Source organism: Oenanthe melanoleuca, chromosome Z, assembly GCF_029582105.1.
Source record: "Oenanthe melanoleuca isolate GR-GAL-2019-014 chromosome Z, OMel1.0, whole genome shotgun sequence".
Classification (NCBI taxonomy): domain Eukaryota; kingdom Metazoa; phylum Chordata; class Aves; order Passeriformes; family Muscicapidae; genus Oenanthe; species Oenanthe melanoleuca.
In genome coordinates, this window is record NC_079362.1 from 26,497,805 (window position 1) to 26,517,239 (window position 19,435).

The 19,435-nt window shown below is 43.6% G+C and overlaps 1 protein-coding gene across 2 annotated transcripts in view; it reads left to right on the forward strand.

Moving 5' to 3' along the window:
* The window catches only part of SVEP1 (sushi, von Willebrand factor type A, EGF and pentraxin domain containing 1), a 124,125-nt gene extending 113,138 nt beyond the window's left edge, over positions 1 to 10,987 (forward strand). For both annotated transcript variants that reach the window (XM_056513625.1, XM_056513626.1), the window contains 4 exons: positions 1,342 to 1,437; positions 4,107 to 4,202; positions 6,746 to 6,839; positions 8,424 to 10,987. In XM_056513625.1, coding sequence (XP_056369600.1) covers positions 1,342 to 1,437; positions 4,107 to 4,202; positions 6,746 to 6,839; positions 8,424 to 8,454 — 317 coding nt within the window. In that variant the 3' untranslated portion in view covers positions 8,455 to 10,987. The remainder of the gene's footprint in view (positions 1 to 1,341; positions 1,438 to 4,106; positions 4,203 to 6,745; positions 6,840 to 8,423) is intronic.
* Positions 10,988 to 19,435: the final 8,448 nt, after the last annotated feature.

The window sequence follows — 19,435 nt, forward strand, 5'->3', positions numbered from 1 at the left end:
TGATGGGAAAGCTCTTGAGATTGAAAGGTAAAATGGCAGAGCTTTGGCCTCATTTCAACAGACCCCAAGCTGTAGCTTGCATTTTGGCATGGCTTAGCTCCAGGAGTGACTCAAGTTTGTGTCTCTGAGGGAAAGATTTGCATTCTTTCCAATGTGGATTTCAGGTCTGAACAGTGTTTCAGTGTGCCAATCCACTGTTTGTATTTAATGCTAATATTGAACAAGATCTGAAACACTCAGAGCTTAAATGCATATTATGCTCACCTAATAACTAATTAAAGATAGTAGTTCAAATGCAATTAGCAATTCAGATTGAATTTCCTGAGATTACTGTCAGTCTGATTACCTACTTGTTCAGTAGTATTGTCTCAAAGCCAAAATTTTTCATTTTCTCTGTATAGTACGTACACCAACATGAGAAAGATTGTGCTCCTTCCAATGATCTTTAAGCAGAACATGTTTGTGCACAGCTTTCACCTGATTTTCTGAGTAGTCCTGGTTTCCCCAGATGTATGAGACAAGATATGGTACAGTGTCATAGAAGTGACAAAGAAGTCCAAAGTCTGTCCAGTCCAGGCAATATATTGGCCCAACATGATAGACTCCACTCCAGATTCCTCACTTTTATGATCAGGAGCTTATTGATAGGAATGGAAGCCAAGGAGCACCAGTCAGCATGAATGCTAGGTGAGGTTTATAGTCACACCTTGAGTTCCAGAGATGAACACTCTCTGTGCCACTGCCGCAACCTTTTGGGTCACTTCTCATTATGCTGGACGACAGTGCAGTAAAAATTCCCTGTTTTATCACACACCCTAATCTTACTTTAGACACATGGTCTATTATGCCAGATGGCATTATCTTGGTGCTTCATACCAAAGTTAGAAGAAAGCTTGATTCTTTTCCAGAGTCAATTTAGAAGGCCTGGGGGAAGGGATGAGGAGGGTAATGGGTTTTTATGATGTGTTGTATGGGTGTTTTCATTCTGTTTTACAAAAGGCTAGTGGGAAAATCAGATAAAGAATAGTGTCAGCCTTAAAACACTATCCAAATAATTTATTCAACCATAAATACGTTTACATTTTTATTCTTTCCATGGACAGTTTTTTTGTTATCTTAATGATTCCCACACTCTTGCTTACAGTACCTAATCAAACACACAGAGCCACGAGATGATGTAGCCCTTGAAATCAAAATCAAAATCCAGCAACGTTTCTGAACTTCACTGCATTTGTTTATTCTGCTCTAAGCTGTGTGGCTGCAGAGGTCTGTGCAGGAGGCTGAGGTGCTAGGCTTGTGGCTCACAGTGCTGGGTTTGTAACGAGATCGCGGTGTTTCCAGCTGTGTGCCGGTTCCCGTGCCAGAACGGCGGCGTCTGCGAGCGACCCAACGCCTGCTCGTGCCCGGATGGCTGGATGGGCCGTCTCTGCGAGGAGCGTACGTATACCATCCCTGACTCCAGTCCTGGCGGTGCTCTGGGTAACACCAATGCATTTGCTGCAGAGAACCAGTAAAGGCATAAGAGCTGAAACCATAAAAATCGTTAATACATTCTGCTTGACAAGTGAAAGGGAACAGGAAGGTATATACTTGGCTTGTTTCTAGAAGAATAGCTGTTCCCCTACATCTTCAAAGCAAAACAAGCACTTTTTGATTTTGTTTTTGGTGTTCCTTCACTGTGGTTGAAGAGCACTTTGATTTCAATTCTCCAAAGTCTGTTTCTAATAGCAATACCTGATAGTTTTGGGGAATGAACAGGTATTAGAACAGAAGAAATGTGAGTGTTCTACTGGTGACTGCATTAGTTTGCTGGGCTTGCATTTTTATCAGTCCTCATCAATTATGAACCTCATCAATTCACATTCAAATAATGTAACATGTCACCTTTTCCATGCTGTCACTCCTGAGCTGTGTACTTGTGCCTCACAAATTCTAGACTGGCTTTTCCTGTCATGGATATCTGAATAATCTGAGAGGTGGATCTGTTCTTACTGAAAAGAGCCAAATCTGACTCTTGACTCTGTCAGAGATTCCCTGGGTAACATTGGAATGCCATTTTGGTCCATGTTTCTCTTCATGGTGGTCTTAGCACAAGGTATTTGGGAGGTTTAACCCTTTCAGGCTGGCATAGCTGCTTATTACTGTACACATAGTAAGGCAATGTGTATAGTAAGGTCTATGTGGATAGAAAAGGCAAGTGTCCTTATTTAGCATTTAGTATTCAGTATGGCCCTGATGTAAGGCTTAATGTGTCCAAGATCTACCGTAGAGGTGGTGTCACTGCCCCTGACACTGAGTATACGTGGAAACCTAAAAAAATTGTGCACATTCTGTCTAGTTCTCGGAAAAGAATATGGTTCAAGTATTTAAGATGTATCATATGCTAAAATGGTTCTCTGAATCTATCTCTGCAGATAGTGACAGTGTCAGCTGCACATGGCACAAATAAGTGGTAGATAAAGAATGAGAAAAAGAAGTTCAGCAAGTTTTGTCTTTTTGCTATTATGGAAACTCCAGCTATGTGGTACATTCACACAGCCTCTCATTTTCTGTCCCTGTGCCTGGCAGTATCACCACAGCCATACATGCAGTTTAGCCCTGTAAGTCTCACAGTCTCAGCAGAAGAGCATTGCATCCTGTGTCTGACAAAATTGTGTTTGGCATCCCACAATTTTGTTTATTAGTTTCATCAGTTATGACACTTGAAGCACTCTCCAGAGCCAGCCATTTCATTTATGATCCCAGCCATTTCAATTATCATCCCAATTCAGACTGGCAACTGACTAGCCAGGTCACACTTCATGCAGGTACAGGCACTAGATTGTTTGTTTTGTTTTGACTTTTTTGTTGTTGTTTTTTGTTTTTTTAAACTTTGACATAGACAGTTATAAGAGGGGGAAAGAATTCCCACAACCGAAACACTAATTTTGCCTTGCTTGTCAAACAAGGTGCACCAGTGAGCAGAAAAAACAGGCTTATTCTTTGAAGCTGAGGATTCTGGAAGCCCAAGGAATTTTTGAGTGCTAGCACTGAGCACTGATCTGTCAGTATTAGGCCACAGTAAGGCCTAATAAGAGAATTCAGTCACCTTGTAGTGCACGGTATATTTCACAGAAAAGATAAGATGAGAGAGTCCTGACCATTCTAAAGAACTAGGAGGGTACTGTAAGTTTAATGATAGAAAAGTATTTCCCAGTGATACAGATTATTCCTGTGTGGCCCATGTCACAATTATTTTCTTATCCAAGAGGATTGCACCTGCTCAGCTTGACCTCTGCTGTGCAGCAGGAGAACTTCTACCTCAGTCTTCTGTAGCCCCCATCCACCCTCCTAATATTAAACTATACTGCAAGTGCCACTTGAGACCCAGCTCAACTCTTGCTCTTCTTAGAGTATGTCTGCTCAAGAACTTGTTCACCTGGCATAGTGGAGATGATAGTTTTGTGAAGATACTTAAAGCATGAACACATGGGAGTTTTGCAGATCTGCTCACAGGAGCAGGTAGCTGGATCGTTGCTCTGTCCAGAGGTTATCAGCTGCTTGGTATATGCTTTGTTTCTTCCCCAAAGCTTCCAGCCCTTGCTTTTTTCACCCAAAAAGCCTTGTAGTTAAGCTGCCTTTCCCCAAGGGGCTTGGTCTCACCAGTGTCAGCATGCTTTTACTGGCCCAGAAAAAGTGCTTTTCCATGAGCAGGGCATAGATTAACTTCTTTTGGATGCTACATCTGCAAGTACAGGAAGTTCACAAACAATCCAATTTTTTGTAATTAAAGCATGAACTGGTTTTGTTAGCACCATTACAGAAGTGGCCAGTGTCTGTGGATATTACATGTGAGATACAAATAGCCCTGGTTCATTTCCCATGAACACAGAGCCTACAAGCATCTGAAGGACTCAACTGCTCCAAATATGACTGCTCCAAATATGCCAGTCATATTTGCTTCTCATGCCTGGTGGGTAGATCCTGCTCAACTCTGCTGTTACTCCATGCAAACACTTCAAGGGGCAGTGGAGTTTCTAGTTAAACACAAGTTTCATATCTTGCACACTCTATTCTTTGCTTTCATGGGAGATAATTCTTTTCTCTGTCCTCTCCCTTCTCCTTAGCAATATGCATCCTGCCATGTCTCAACGGAGGTCGCTGTGTGGCCCCTTACCAGTGTGACTGCCCCCTTGGATGGACTGGATCACGCTGCCATATGGGTAAAACTTCTCACCTGCATTTTTCTTCTCACTTTTTGGGACTCTACTAGCAATGCCTGCACAGTTCTCCAGGGACTCAGAGAACTTGACACAGGGAAACCCAGGCTACAATAATATTCCTGGAGGATTTGCTGTTATCATCTGTAAACTACTCTCAGACTAGTCCCTCCCTGATAAGTCTTTAGAAGTCCCAGAAAAGTGTGCTCTGAAAAGGACAGACAGTATTCACAAAAGTACTGTCTGCAAAAAGCAGTGCAAAGGAGAAAGGGTTTCCAAGGAGAAGAATAAAACTATTTTTCTCAATTCCAGGTGCATGATTTTCATTTTCATCTTCAGGAAATGCAGGTCATCCTTAAATTCACAAACAAGCTGCAGGTATTATAGAGGTTTCTCACCACATAGCTGTCTGGTTTGGTGTATTCCCACTAATTGCCTGGGTGCTGAATCAGGAAGGAGAGCACACGAAAGCAAGGATTTAAGGGTGATTGAGTTTAATGGATACATCATATATGGGTACCTTATGTTAGGTATCATCTGATTCTCTGAAAAAATTCAACGTGCATTTGTTTTTACTACATGTCTTAATTGCACCTAACCAAAGGTGAAGGTCATGGAGCACACAAGAATACTGAGGGGTAGGAGGGGAGTGATTCTAGTGTCCAGGTTTGTGTCCTCACCAGTCCATTTGTGTGAGATGAGGCTGGCTGCAGTTATGGAAAATATTTGAACCTGAGTTTAGAATATGGGGTTCTATATCAAGACTGAATAAATGTTAGGTTTTGAAAGACTTTTCCCTGTGAAAAGGCAGTAAAACTCAGCCACTGAGTAATTACTGAAACATCTTTCAATCATTATTAAATCTTAAACATTTACAAATATTAGCTATTTCTAAAAATATATTTCAGTTTCTTCACTGTATTTTTATTGTCCAGGTGCACATTAACTGATTTTTCACAGGGACTTAACATGAAAGCCAGTTTTGCCTTCCTGCAAGACTTTGAAGTGGCTGATGGGGTGAGCTGGGAAGGAATCCATGCCTCTGTTAATGAATGTTCACACTATTTGTTTAACTGATAAGAAGAGTGAATCTGGGGGATAAGCTGTGTGATATACTGCAAACCCAACCCTTCTGCAGAGAATTGAAATACCAGGGAGAACGTTTTAACTCTGAACTATTGTCTTTTGAAGTGACTCTTGCCTAACACATGCATCATTTCCTCTCATATTTCACAAGCTTTGTAGCTGTAATTGGTGCTTGAGGAGGATAGATGGCTCCTTCGCTTTTTGGTCAGCAATTCAAATCTGTACAGGCTTGACTTGCTTTTCAGTAGCTAAAGGGAAAATTATAGTGAACAACTGCATCTGCATCATAAACACTGCTTATGAAGTTTTTTAATCACTTCTTGTTTCAGCTACTGATATTGACATTTTGCTGTGATGGAGAAATACTTCAGTGAAGCTAAAGGTGTTTTGGTCATATGCTTCATTCCAAAATCAGAAGTAATTTTCAACATTATGTGCTTGGTTCACTTAATTGTATATGGGTGGCCTATCACTATAGCCTCCTGCCATTGTTTGTTCTTGTTTGGCCCAGAGGAATTGGCGTAGGTTTTTTGCATTCCTGTGACTACTCATTTCCATTTCCTGTAATTCCATAATAATCAGTGCTTCCTGATGCATATTCCTTGCAAAAACATTACCCAACCTTTGTCCTCACTAGTATCTTTAGGTTTGTCCTCTCCATATGGCATTATCTGCTTTAAAGTATTCACATCTTACCTGCAATATAAATGTCTGTGTTTGAAGGACCTCACTAAGTGTATACCTAAACTGGTTCTACAAATTGTGTGGTTCTTTACCTTTCTATCTCAAAATTGAGAGGAAGACTTGAAACTTTGACTTTTGTTTGGTTACTTGATACCCTTGGGTTAGACTGTCATACAAAAGCATGTTCACTAGGCTCAGCATGACCTGTAAGGCAGACAAGGTTTTTTCTTTAATGCCCTGCTGCGCCTAGTCTAACCTCTTAGGGTTATCCAGTGTCTTCTAGGACCTTACTGTCATTCTCTGCTTCTTTTCTTTCTTTCCATACAGGTGCCATAGCTTCCTCTGCTTATGCTGTCTCTTTCTATACTTTTTTGTCACCTCTGGTGTCTGCTTGTTCTGGCTAGTGTTAAGCTGTCACATTTCTGTTTTTAAAAAATAATCTACATTTTATTCCTGTTCTCCTGTTCATCTTATGGTTCTTCTAATTCTCCTTCCTGCTTCTGCTTGTGTTCCTCTGTTGTCTTAATTGGAATCAAAAACAGCAGAATTTTTAAGGCAGTTTAAAATTACATACTGGCTGTTTCATGCAGCTCATACAATGCATCAGACAGTAAAAGTAGTAGAAGGAGTCAAATCACATTTGGCAGACGTATGCTTCTCAGGCTGCTCTTCCATTCTTAACAGAATAAGGCAGGGCAGATTTTCAGTGCCCTGCTACTAAATCAGTTTGTTGTGGATGTGCTCATTAATGCAAATTTGTGTGTGTTTGTGTGCAGCTGTTTGCCAGTTGCCTTGCTTAAATGGTGGGAAGTGCATACGACCAAATCGGTGCTACTGTCCCTCTTCCTGGACTGGCCCTGACTGCTCCAGGTAAGTGTCACTGGGCACTGTCCCAGGGCTAGGCTGAATCACACCCTACTGAACGCTAAATCTGAAGAATAAGCAAATAATTTTAAGGTTTTGAGCATCTCTAGGTTCTGTAAATTAGCAGCCTTTAGATGCCTCAAGATTTATGGGCAATATGTAAAGACTTTAAGAGAGTACTTAGCGAAATCGTTGCCAAACTTGCAGAAAACTCCGAAAATTGTATCTTTACATGTAAGCAGACAGGTAAACCCACAATGTTTAGACTGGTTTTTCATTATGTAAATGGAAGTGGGGTTCTGACATGTAATACAGAATGTTCTTTGTGAAATTTTGGTGGCTTACTGTTTACTAGTATTCATTTTGAACTGTATATATATCTCAGCTGGGTCCATGTTCAAGACTGGGGTCATGCAACAGTTGTCATAAATACTAAGTCATCTTACACCCAGTGTTGAATGAAGTAATCTTTTAAAGAGTACAACTAGATGCCTCTGAGGCAAGTCCCAGTTCAAATCTCCTGGCAGCTCTAAGGCCATGATAGAAAAAATGTATATACCTCAACTCACACAGGCTCCTGCTAAGCACAGTGGTCATTATCCTGGAGAGCTAAATAAGAACCACATGAATATTAATGTTTTTCTGCAGGGAACAGATGAAACCTGTGACATTGTAATTTTTTTCTGTTCTTCTTTCTGGATGGATAGTGACAGACATTCCTTCCTATCTCTCTGATATACAGTTCATCTTAAAGCTGTAGAAGAGATGCTTGACTGAGAAATTACATGGTCCAAATAATTTTCATTTGTCAGCTGTGATTATATATGCCTTAGTGAAGCAACTTAAATGTATTGCAAACAAACAGTATCTTTCAGCTTCAGGCTGGAAGGTATACATCTGAAGTCTGGTACTATTTCCATTTAGGTCATGAAGCAGAGAAGCCCAAATCTAGTGGGCATTATAGCCAAAAGTAGTAGAGTTTATCTCATGAGAGGCAAAGCAAAGTTTCAGGCTATTTCCAAACCAGACTATTCTTGGCTTCTTTATTGGGCTTTTTTGTCCAAGTCCATAACTCCGTGCAACACGGGAAGTCTGAGAGAAGGTGGGTCATTAGCCCTGCAGGATTGGGGTCTAGCAGCTTGTCCCTTCCAGAGCTGTTTGAAAGGACAGACAGAAACAAGCTCTGAGATGTTTCACATTTTGTTAAGCTTTGGCATCAGTTACTTGTGGCTCTTTATGGGGTATGATACCTTTCTGAGAATTCTAAAATAGTACAGGCAAATGACATGATAGCAGAGATTCTCTGCTGCAGGTTACCAAGGTGTGGATTTATAAGGGGAAGCTGAAATGTCCCAAAGTCTTTATCAGCATGCAGAACAACACTAGTTGCAAAGTACTCTCTGATGAGCCCTGACTTAAATTAAATGTCAAGTATCTCTATTCCCCATGCCCACCTCTCTCCCCCTCTTTGAGCTGAGGCATTCTAATCCTTGGTATACTTTCAGACAGCATCCTCTTGTGCCTCACTGTTGATCATTCGGTATGTTCAGCACACCACTGATTTTATTTTGTTTGGGTTTTTTGATGCAGGAAACGGAAGGCTGGATTCTATCCCTTTTAACATCAGAGCAGCAGCTCTACATTCAGATATCTTTCTTCAGCCTAGGCACCAGGGCTTGGATTCTAATGCATTGTAAATCAAATCCATTGTTTCCCTTCCCCCACCCCTCCCCAGCTCCCTTGTTTAGTATTTTATTTTGTGATACATCTTTCAATTTTTAAAGAAATCCTCTGTATTTTTCATTTATAAAAGTATTATTAAATATATGCTGCTATACAGGTGTCATACACACATACACATACAAATGTAAAGATTCCTACAGTCCACTGAGGAAGTGGTTGTTTAAAGTGAAGTCCCTCCCATTTCTTACATTAAGTCAGCTAATTAAACAGTATTATACTGCCAACCATGATTAAACAGAGTATGGCAATTCTGCTTACCAGCTGCCAAAGCATACTACTGTCCAGCAACTCAACAGTAAAGAGTGTTACACTGAATGAGCCACTAAACTCAGCATTGGGCCTATCTCTGAACTTCAGTTGATAAAATTGTAACAGCATGTGACGAGGTCTATATTGTAACCACAATTTCTGATGAGCATAAGAAGAAGATTCTGTAGTGTAGTTTATGTGACATTTACTTTCATTGGAGAGCGACTTAATGGGAGGCATCAGCATGAGTTTTACCTGAGATTTCGTAGTAAAAGAGATGAGGGAACATTATCTCATTCAGAGAAGAATGGATCAAGTCTAGTCAAAAAGCACCTTTGAAGTTTTTGACCTACAGGCTGTTCAAGTGTAGCTCTAATCTGGATAATCCAGGATCCAGCAGTAGGAAACAGGTGGATCTCTGAAACTTGCACTTTCCATTTGCTATGGAACTCACCATCTGCCTGTAACCACCATCCCTTTCCTATATAAAGGAACTACATAACCAGCAGCTATCTGCTAGGTGAATGTTTTTGATATCTGAGGTTTGGGTCCCAATATTTGACTGCCCCTGAGATGGAGAGAGAACGCACCAGCTAGGTTTACAGGTGAAAGTTTGCATCTGTTTGCCAAAAGGTTGCAGTGTTGTTATGCAGAATCCTCAAAAAACTGGAAAAGGCCTCTCTTGAGAACACACACGGGCAGAAATGGTCAGCTGACTGAGAAATACTGAGAGCACACATTATCAGATTTTTCCTTCTCAGAGTGGTAATCCCATTTTGTCTGAGGAAAACACACACGAGAGCCATCATTAAGTCATGCTCTGATGAGTTAAAATGTTAAAATTTATGATTAAGTAGAGTGGTGGAATTACAAGGCAGAAATCACATGCATTTTTCAAAGTCACGTGTTTGGTAATTGTCACCAGTTAGCAAAAAGTCTGATCTGTGAATAAAGGTCTTAAGAGACAGAACCTGAGAGTCATTGATCAGAATCTCTGTTTTTCAAAAAAATAACAGAAAAGTGTAATTTGTAGTTATCATTGGGAAAGAAAAAGGAGAACTAAATTTTACCTTCTGTAGCTTCCTATTCCTGCTTAGCGACCCTCCAGACTAAAAGTGTACACAACTGCCCCACCCCCTTTCATGGATGTACCTTCCTTTAATGCATGAACCTTGATACAGGAAAGTGATTCGACACCAAAATGAGCTCACAGTTACAGTAACAGGGCTCTAGTAAAAACTGACACATAACTAATGGCTGTTAGCGAGACCAGAATAGAGGAAGAAAGAAACAAGCAAAGTTGTCAGTCATCAGAGCTTTCAGCCAATTAAAAGGAAAAAAAAAAAAAAGAAAAAAAAAAAAAAACAGATAGTAAAGAATAGGAGTCATTAGGGGATCAGATTAATGTGAATGTAGATTCCTTCCCAGTGGGAGCTGCAACCAGCAGAAGAGTTGTGGTTTTAGCTCCCACAACCTTCTTTTTCTAATGGACTCTGCTAACACGTAGCAAATATCTTGTGTCTCCCAGCTGCACAGCCATCGATGTTTCCAGCTTTGACTGAAGTTTAGTGTTCAGTGAGTAATGTCCACATTTCAACACACAGTCACCACCGTTTGTAGGCACTTTGTTCCTTGACTTCCTTGCTGCCTTAATAGCAAATGAAGGGAAGCTGCAGTGAGCAACACGGGACTTCTCAAGGGAAAGAGTGCATAGGTGAGAAAAGCAGATCTTTATTTATATGTGATTCTCATGTTTTTGTCCCTTTTCCAGTGTGCTTCTCTGGTGTGCCCTCTGACTCTGGCCATCTCCAGAGCAGAACAGCAGTGGTGAGGAGAGTGCTTGTGTCTGGCAGGACATTGCTGGAGAGTTTAGGGCTGCAGAACAGCTTTTAGCACCCCAGCTTCTCACTAGTGACTAGTACATGGAGTCCCGGGATAACCCAGTCAACGTTTTGTAAGGAGATGTGGTGTTAGGACAGAATAGCTGAAACTAGAGGCTGTCATATTAGTGCTATTGATGATGTTTTGATACTTGCTGGAATATTTTCCCCTCCCTACCCAGTACTGTATTGTCATTTATGTCACCGCTTGTTGTGTGTTTTAAACGACTTCCATGTGATGCACTTTACACTGTAAATAAAGTTGCACCCGTTTAGTACCTATACAGAGGCAACATTGTATTCTTTTTGTAAACCCTCACAACAATGACATTAAACTACCCTTTAGGATCTGCTGGCGAAGACTACAGAAATAGATTTCCACTCAAGCAAAAAACAAAATTATTGCCAGCAATCTTAAAAGGTTGTGGTGGAATAGTCTAGGTTTGATCTGCAGATAAAAATGCAGTTAGCACCACATTTTTCTAATCCTTTTTTTGGCTAGGGCATATTTTTAAACCAGTAAAGACCAAATTTACCACTGACAAAAAGAGACAGATTAAAACCTGCTTCTCTCACCACTGATGGAGATACTACTTGTTTTATTCTGCACCAGTACTGGAATTTTTAAAGGTATGGAAATGCTTATATTTCTAGAGAAAGGAGGTAAAGAATGACTAGCAGAAAGGAAAATTTTTAACTCAAACACCACTCCTCCAAACAAAGAGCTCAAATGATTTAACAGGCAAAAATTTAGGATGTGAAGTTTTTGGAGACAATGTTGTAAGCCTGTCGATATCTGGATACACAGGCATAAGTGGAGACTTAGAAGTGCAAAATGTGGGCAAACTCTGAAAGCCTTCTCCTTGGCCAGCAACTCAAAAAGTGGTGTCAGGTTTCTGATAGTGTTGTTAATGAAGCCCTGAAACTTAATGTGTGACTTAGAGAAAAGAAACAAATTTGTATCTCAGACTTGCAGTACTTGAAATATGGGTAAAAATCCTGAGTGGGAGCAGCTGGGGTGCCTGTGCACATGGACTCAGATCTTGTGCATGCTCTAGAAACACAGAGAACTGCCTTATTTAAAGGGAAGTATGGTGAGAACAGGCTCTTTCCCTGGCCCTGTTTTCCTTGATGTGACCATTGAACAAGATAAAACTCCAAAAGGAGTCTGCTGACACCTATGTCTCTCTGCTTGGAAGTGCACTGGGGAATGTTTGAGTGTTGATTCTGGTCTCATGGGGGGGCACTGGACAGGGTTAGTGTGTGCCAGCAGTTGTCAACATGAGGAGTCCCCCTTACACTTTGACAGCCTGACCAGAGGTCTCTTTTGCATCTCAGCACAGGAACAGTTTGAGCATCTCTGAGATGTCTTAGAGCAGTTTGGATCCTTGCTGTGGAAAGGATCCCTGCTGCTTTTACCACACTGCAGATTCTTTTCTGGGAGAACATACCCTGACCACACATTTCCAGCAGCAAGAGACAGAAATTGCAGTACCCAGTGGCAAGCCAGGTGGAATATGCAGTATCATTATTGATCTGTTTTTCTAAGTTATTTCCACTCATGTACATGATGCAGGGCACTTCTTCAAGTATCCATCCCATTTACAGCAAGCTCCTCTCCCAGGAGCAGGGCTGACTTCCATTACCCTTGCTTTCTAGCCTGATGTGTTGCTAGTGCCTGCCAATGTCAAGATCTGTGGGTGTGCCACCTCTCCCTGCTGAGCTTGGAGCACTACAAAAGGTGATGCTCTTCACAAGCTGATGGACGTGATTCTTCAGAGCAGGCTTGTCCATCCTGCCAGATGTCCCTGCTGGAGATGGATCAGTGTGACCACTTTGTGCTGTAAGAAATATCATGCACAGCCTGGTGAAGAGGATGCTTGAGTTTGTCTCAGCCAGTGGCAGATTATGCCACCACAAGAAAGTCACTTCAAAACTTCCCATTTTATGGGTCAGGTGACCCTTCTCCCCCAAGGTGCTTCAGATTTTAAATGATTGAGATTTAAGCATGATTATCATCTTTATAAATGATAGCCCTTCTGCAGATGTCATCTGCATACCTAATTGATAGCTCAGTGTATCAGCACTAACCTTGATCTCTTCAGTCTAGTATCTTGGCTGAATGTAAATCTTCCTCCTTCAAATTTTCATTTGCAACCAAACTGAACAGATTGTCCTCAAGTTCTCAGTCTCTGTCTCCAGAAACTTTGAGGCTCTGACAGTGTCATCAAGCCCAGACCAACACCAGTACTGTTTGGACCCAGAGCCTGCATGCACGGCAAAGGCCAGGAAAGGAGGCTGCTGGGCAGGGACAGGCTGTCACTGTGATACTGCACCACAGAGCAGGCCAAGAGCATGGTGAGGACCCTGTATCTCCTCTCAGTGCTCTCCTCTCCTTGATGACAATTTTTCCATGCTTTATCCCAGCAGCCGCAGGAAATCAGTCTGACATTATGCAACCAGGTGGCAAAGAACAATCACAGCAGTCACCACTCCCAGCTCATCTATTCCCCACAAACAAATCCAGGGCTTTCCTGGCTGCCTCTTAGTCATGCCTTCCCTTCCTATCCCCTCCTAGCTGTGTCCATTTATTTCACTTTGTTTTTAATAGCTTGGCTTTAGTATTTCCATCTCAGTTGAGAGTGGCATGATTTTTTTGCAGCTAACTCCAGAGTCACCAGGATTCATTGGATGTGAAGCCAGCAGCCTCACTGGCTGGGAGGGAGGCACAGTGTGAAGAGTGATGAAGCTCTGCAATTGCCAGTGCAGGCAGGGCTGGCAGCCTCTGCAACACACACAGTGGCAGCCCTTCAGAGCTGCTGCTGCATCACCTTGCCTTGCCATCCCTTCTTGCACTCCTTGGCCATGCTTTTCATTTTACAGATACGGGTTATGCTTGCAGGTGCTGGGGGCATATCTGCATTTTCCAGGCAGAAACCAAAGACACAGATCAAAGGCACATCCAGATTAGCTTGCAGTAGCTGGGGAGAAGATGCTGTTGCCTTCTCTCACTGCACTGCAGCAGCGTAGTGCTACTGTATAAGGGTTACGGTTATGGAGAGGCAAAAGGACACAGTAACATGGCACTCTCTTGCATGGTGCAAGAAAGAACAGAAAGAACAGTTTATTGAAGGAAGCCATTGCTTTAAATAAGGCACTTCGTGCATAACAAAATACAGACAGTTCATTGGTCAGAGAAGGAAACACCGCTTGATGCAGGCTTTCTCACAGATCCAGCAGGTGTTCATCTTTTGTTATAATTCTTTCTCTTAGGTTTACAGTAGAGAAAAGCCTCTAGCTTGGGAAAAATCCTAGCTGAGCCTGAGAAAGCTAGACTGGAAAAATCCTTTAAGATTCCCCCTGGGCCTGTTATGGCCACAGCGTAGGGTTGCCCTTTTCCCTGACATCTGCTCCACTGCTGTGGCTCACAACTGATTTCTTCACCTATCTTTGTGCAGCCCTGTCCAGGAAGCTGCAGTTTCATAGGCTAGGTCATGAGCAGGGTCCTAGGCTGGCACACAGGACACAGGAGTCCAGCAATATGCAGAGACCTCATCTGCCTCATGTGTGCATACCTCATGAGATATCACAGGCAGGTCCCAAATGTTGTTCAGTGTCAAGGGCGTTATTAAGGTATTAAGCTCTTGGCTGCTTCTGGAGGGTGCAAGATAAACTGACAGCCTCCAAGCCACGCATAGCATCAAAGCCAGGCTGCACGCCCATCCCTGGCTCAGCTGTGGAGGCAGACAATTCCTCAAGGAAAAGGTAGGTTCACAACACCCTCTGCAACAGCCAAAAACCTTGGAGATGGACCTTGTCCTGGCTCAGCCACTGCCTGTTCACTCTAGAAGAGGGTGCAGCCAGGCAGTAACACCAGGAAACAGACATGGGAGCCCAGAAAGGAACATAGTCCATCCCTGGCAAGTAGGATGGGGGCAGAAATACCCGCAGTGGTTACTGGTGGTGCTGAACAGGGACTGTCTTACAGCTCTGCCCAGGGAGAACCTGGACACAACTCCAGACCCATCTCACATAGCATGGGGCATTTGGAGAATTCCTGAAGGTAATGGGAGGTTTTTACCTGCTGGGAAAGAAGGGGTGGCAAACTGGGAGGCTGTGTGGTATGACAAGAATGGAAACCTCAAGAGAGCTACAGTTTAGAAAGCACTTAAGTATATGGTCATGTCATACAACCATTAAGGGTACTTAATTGCACCTATGCAGTTAAAAACATGTTTAAGCATTCTTTTAGGCTGCAGCATTAGTCATTACAGGATTATAACAAATATGAAAAACTGTGTCTGCCCTGCAGACACTGGTGAGATGGCTGCTAAGTGCCTGGCACTGAATATTTGCCATCAGCTGAATGTAGAAAGTTGAAAAAAGAGATGGCTGCCCAGCCAGGTATTGCTAGGCCAGATGTCTGGTTTGATTTTATTAAATAGCTTGATTTACAGTGTAGGGTAAGGGATATACAACTCATTAATTAATCTTGTTTATGCATGGAAGTACTATAAGCACCTATCGTATTAAAGGGAAATGACATGAAATTAAAGTTAGAAATGACAAGTCAGTGTTTCCTGAGGGGGAAAAAGAAAGCAAAAAAACAACCAACCAACCTAAACAAAAAAAAATTTTAAATAATGTGCCCCTGGGGAGGGAGGGAAGTGTCAGGGCAGGCTGGTGACCTGGCTATTCCCACCCCCACTTGCTTTGGGTTTCATGCTTGGGAACAAGCAACACTGGCAGAGTCCTGGGTGGATGGGAAGAGAGCAAAACCAAGACCAGCCCACAGCACTGGGGAGATACAGCAACAGAGTATGAATTGTATTAATTTTATTTCATCTTCATTTCAGTAGTATGACTTCTCCCTGGCCAGCACCAGTGAGATAAAGTTGCTGCCATTCCTGTGTCTGCTGGCATATGAAGGTGGCAGCTGGTGTCCACATGGGAGGAGGAATGTCACAATACTCTAAAATAGCAGATAAATAAGGGAAGATAAACACAGCCAGCCAGGGGCAAGGGGCAAGCAGACCCTGTTCATGCCACCAAGGATCACACTGCACAGCACCTGTTCAGAGTGTGATTTCGCAACCTAAACGTGCCAGAAGCATGGGGTTCTTCTGATTTCATCCCTGGTAAGATTACCAGATATGATATAAACCAGATAAGAGTGGCTGCCATGTATAAATACCTCATTTGAGGTATTTATTCTCATTCTGAGAGGAGTCCCTGATGGTAACTATGGGGTTCAATAAGACAAAGGATTGAATGTAGGTGGAGCAGATACCCCACTGCACCAAGAAGCATATGAGTTTTCTGACTTACCTGTGGGCTGGGCTCCCTCTGAGGAAACACTGGACTTAGTGAGTTGAGTTAGTGTAAAACAAGGCAGGATACAGCCAGCATAAGAAGCACACTGTACAGCCAGAGAACTCAATCCAGAAGGTTTCCTATGTTTCCATTTTCAAGAAGCTACTGGAGGTTTTTTTGAGACTTTCAGGTTATTCATTAAAAGATGCAAAAGTAGTATAGAATACAGTCTGGGGATAAATGACTCAGTACACAGACACCAGCACTCCAAAAAGCATCAAGCACTTAAGGACCAAGAATTAGAAGAGGGAGCCCTGTCCATCCACTGACATTTCCCAGAAGATGTGTAGTTGAGCCTTAGGGCAATAAAGGTAAAAGCTATGCAGCAGAAGTGAACCACAGAATCACAGAATTGTTAAGGTTGGAAAAAGCTTTAATAACATCGAGTCCAACTGTTAATTTCACACTACCAAGACCACCACTAAACCAAGTGCCACATTTACATGCCCTTCAAATACCTCCAAGGATGGTGGCTTCTGGGCAGCCATTTTCAATGCTTGGCAACTCTTTCAGTGAAAAAAAAAAAAAAATACTAATATCCAATCTAAATCTCCCTGGTGCAACTTAAGGCTGTTTCCACTTGTCTTATCACTTGTTATCTGGGACCAGACAATGACCCTCACCTGGCTACAACCTCCTTCTAAGTAGTTTCCTTTTGTCCAGGCTATACATCCCACCTCCCTCAGTCACTCGTCGAGAGACTTATGCTCCAGAACCTTCCCCAGCTCCACTACCCTTTTCTGGACATGCTCCAGCACATCAATGTCTTTCTTATGTCAGGTGTACAATGTCAGGTGTACAAATCTGGGCACAGCATTCAAGCTAGGTCCTCACCAGTGTCCAGTGCAAGAGGGACAGTCACTGCCCCATGGTCCTGGTCCAAAACTATTGCTGATACAGGCTAGATTCCACTGTCCTTGGCCACCTGAGCTCCCTGCTGGCTCATGTTCAGCCAGATGTTGAGCAGCACCCCACAGTCCTTTTCTGCTGGGCAGCTTTCCAGACACTCCTCCCTTCATCATGTGAAGTTACTGTGACCCAAGTGCAGCATCTGTTGCTTGGCCTTGTTGAACCTCATACAATTGGCCTCAGCCCACCATTCCAGACTGTCCAGATCCCTCTGCAAAGCCTTCCAGCAGATCAGCACTCCCACCCAGCTTGGTGTCATTTGCAAACTGACTGCAGGTGCAATCAGTCCAGATCATCAATACAGATTTTAAACAGAACTGACTTCAACACTAACCCTGGGGTACACCAGGAGGGACCATTTCCCTTTGAATTACAGGGACTTCATTCTACTCCATATCCCTGCCTTTCAGCTCAACACCCTGAGGACAACCGATTTTAGTATTAGAGACTGAGGCAAAGAATACCTGAAGTAGGCTTGCACAAAGACTTGCATTCACTGGTGCCAAGTTCCCAGCCAGACCCAGAAAGGCTCAGGACCCTATCACATTTGACATGTAGCTGGGGTACTATCTCTCTCAGTCTCATCCTCATTGCCAGCGGGTGCCTTTGAACACAAAAGCAGCTGCAGATATCCCCAGGAATCAATATTCATAGTTGGGCAAACACCCTTTTGTGTAGTTTAATGAAATTCAAATCAATTCAAGGATCAGGAGCTATATGAGGCACAGGAAATAACAGCCAGGGTGACTACCTGTAAAAGGACAACAAGACCACAACTGGATCTTCCACACAGTCCAACATACCAAAATATTCCATTGGGAAACAAAGTGACATCACTTAATCCAGTCAATCTCTGCTATCAGAAAACTTTTGTTGCCAGTATTCCCCAAGAGATGAGTTGTTTCTGTACCTCCCTCATGCACACACACGTGCACAGGGGAGCCACTGTCTGCTGCCTGTGGGGAAGTAGTGTGCCAGCTCCACATCTCCCTAGGCATGGATGGAGAGTGGGCTGCAAGGGTCATACCAGATCAGCTGCCCATGGTTAAGGTGACTTCCCCTAATTTAGGAACGCCAAAAGCCTGATGGTGGGAGATTTAGTTCTGCCCTGCCTTTGCAGGCAAGGTGAGGCAGGCAGGCATCTCCAGGACTACAAAGCAGTGAGCCAGAAGCACCTCAGCCAGTGCCCTGCAGCCTGACAGCCAGACCCATTCCAAGGGGTCTGCTCCAGGGGTCTGCTGTGCTCGGCAGTCAGGCGGGAAGCGATGCCCGTGTGTTGTCCCGGCTGCTTTGGAGGAGCTCTATCCAGGGTGTTTGTCTATCTCCACGGTGCTGGGTGCAGTCAGCCCTGCAGCAGGATGCTGGAAGGCCAAAAGGGAGTGCCACACCTCCTGTGGGAAGCAAGGGTGCTTTCACCAGGCCGCGAGCAGGGCAAACGGGACCCTGAGCCTCTGGGGAGTCTTGTGAGGGAAAGTGAGTCTCCAGGGCAGCTAAGCTGTTGTTCCTCTGCTGTCTGACAGGGAGCTGCACTGGCCCCTATATCTCAAACAGCTGTCATGTCAAAACCCAGGCCTGGCCTCCACAAGGAATGTGTGGCATCCTGCTGTCCTGTAACAGGGCTACAGAACTCCTTGGTCCCCTGCACTCAGGGCAGAGCTGGCTTTTACATAAAGATCCCAGAAACTCAGGCTCCTCTGCCACCCCTGCCTAGACATGGTGAGTTGATGGGATGGATGCTGCTCATTTTCTGCCTGCACCTATGTGTTGCTGCAGCTGTGTTTGTTTGCCACACTTCTTCTGACAAGGGGAGGTGTGGATGTCACTTGGTGTGATGCCAGGCTGGTGTCCTGAGTGTCACAGGGCAGATCCTCTGCAGATGGGTGTGAGCTTGGCCAATTTTCAGACCACAGCCACATGTAATTAATTTCCATAGCAAGACTTGCAGGTATTGATGTCATCTACAAAGATGGAGAAACTAAAGCACAGGCATCAGGTAATCTGCCCAGCCATGCACTGGAGATAGAGAGATAAAGTCTGGGTGGGAGCTGGGAGACTTCCCAGTTCCTCCCCCAGGGTGTACTGCCGCCAGCCCATGCCTCCAAAGCAGACCTTGTAGTCAGTGGCTGCTGGGGCTCTTGGAGATGTGGTGAGCTGTCTGAGGATGCAGGAGGAAAAGTGCCAGGGTACCCTCTGCCTCAAAGGCAGGCAGAGGAGTACTCAGGAAACACTGGGAGAGCCACATGTCCAATCAAATAGTAGATCATCAGGACCATGAAAGCAGCAAATAACTGGAAGCACTGAGAAATAAAAAAGATCTGAGTGGGCAAAAAGCTGAGTCTTAGGATGCAATGGGTTTGGGCCTTCAGGCTTACCATTATCTTTTTGCAAGTGTGTGAAGAGCCTTGCCTGCTGTAGCTCTGCAGGGCTCTGGGCTGCTTAGCCCTCACA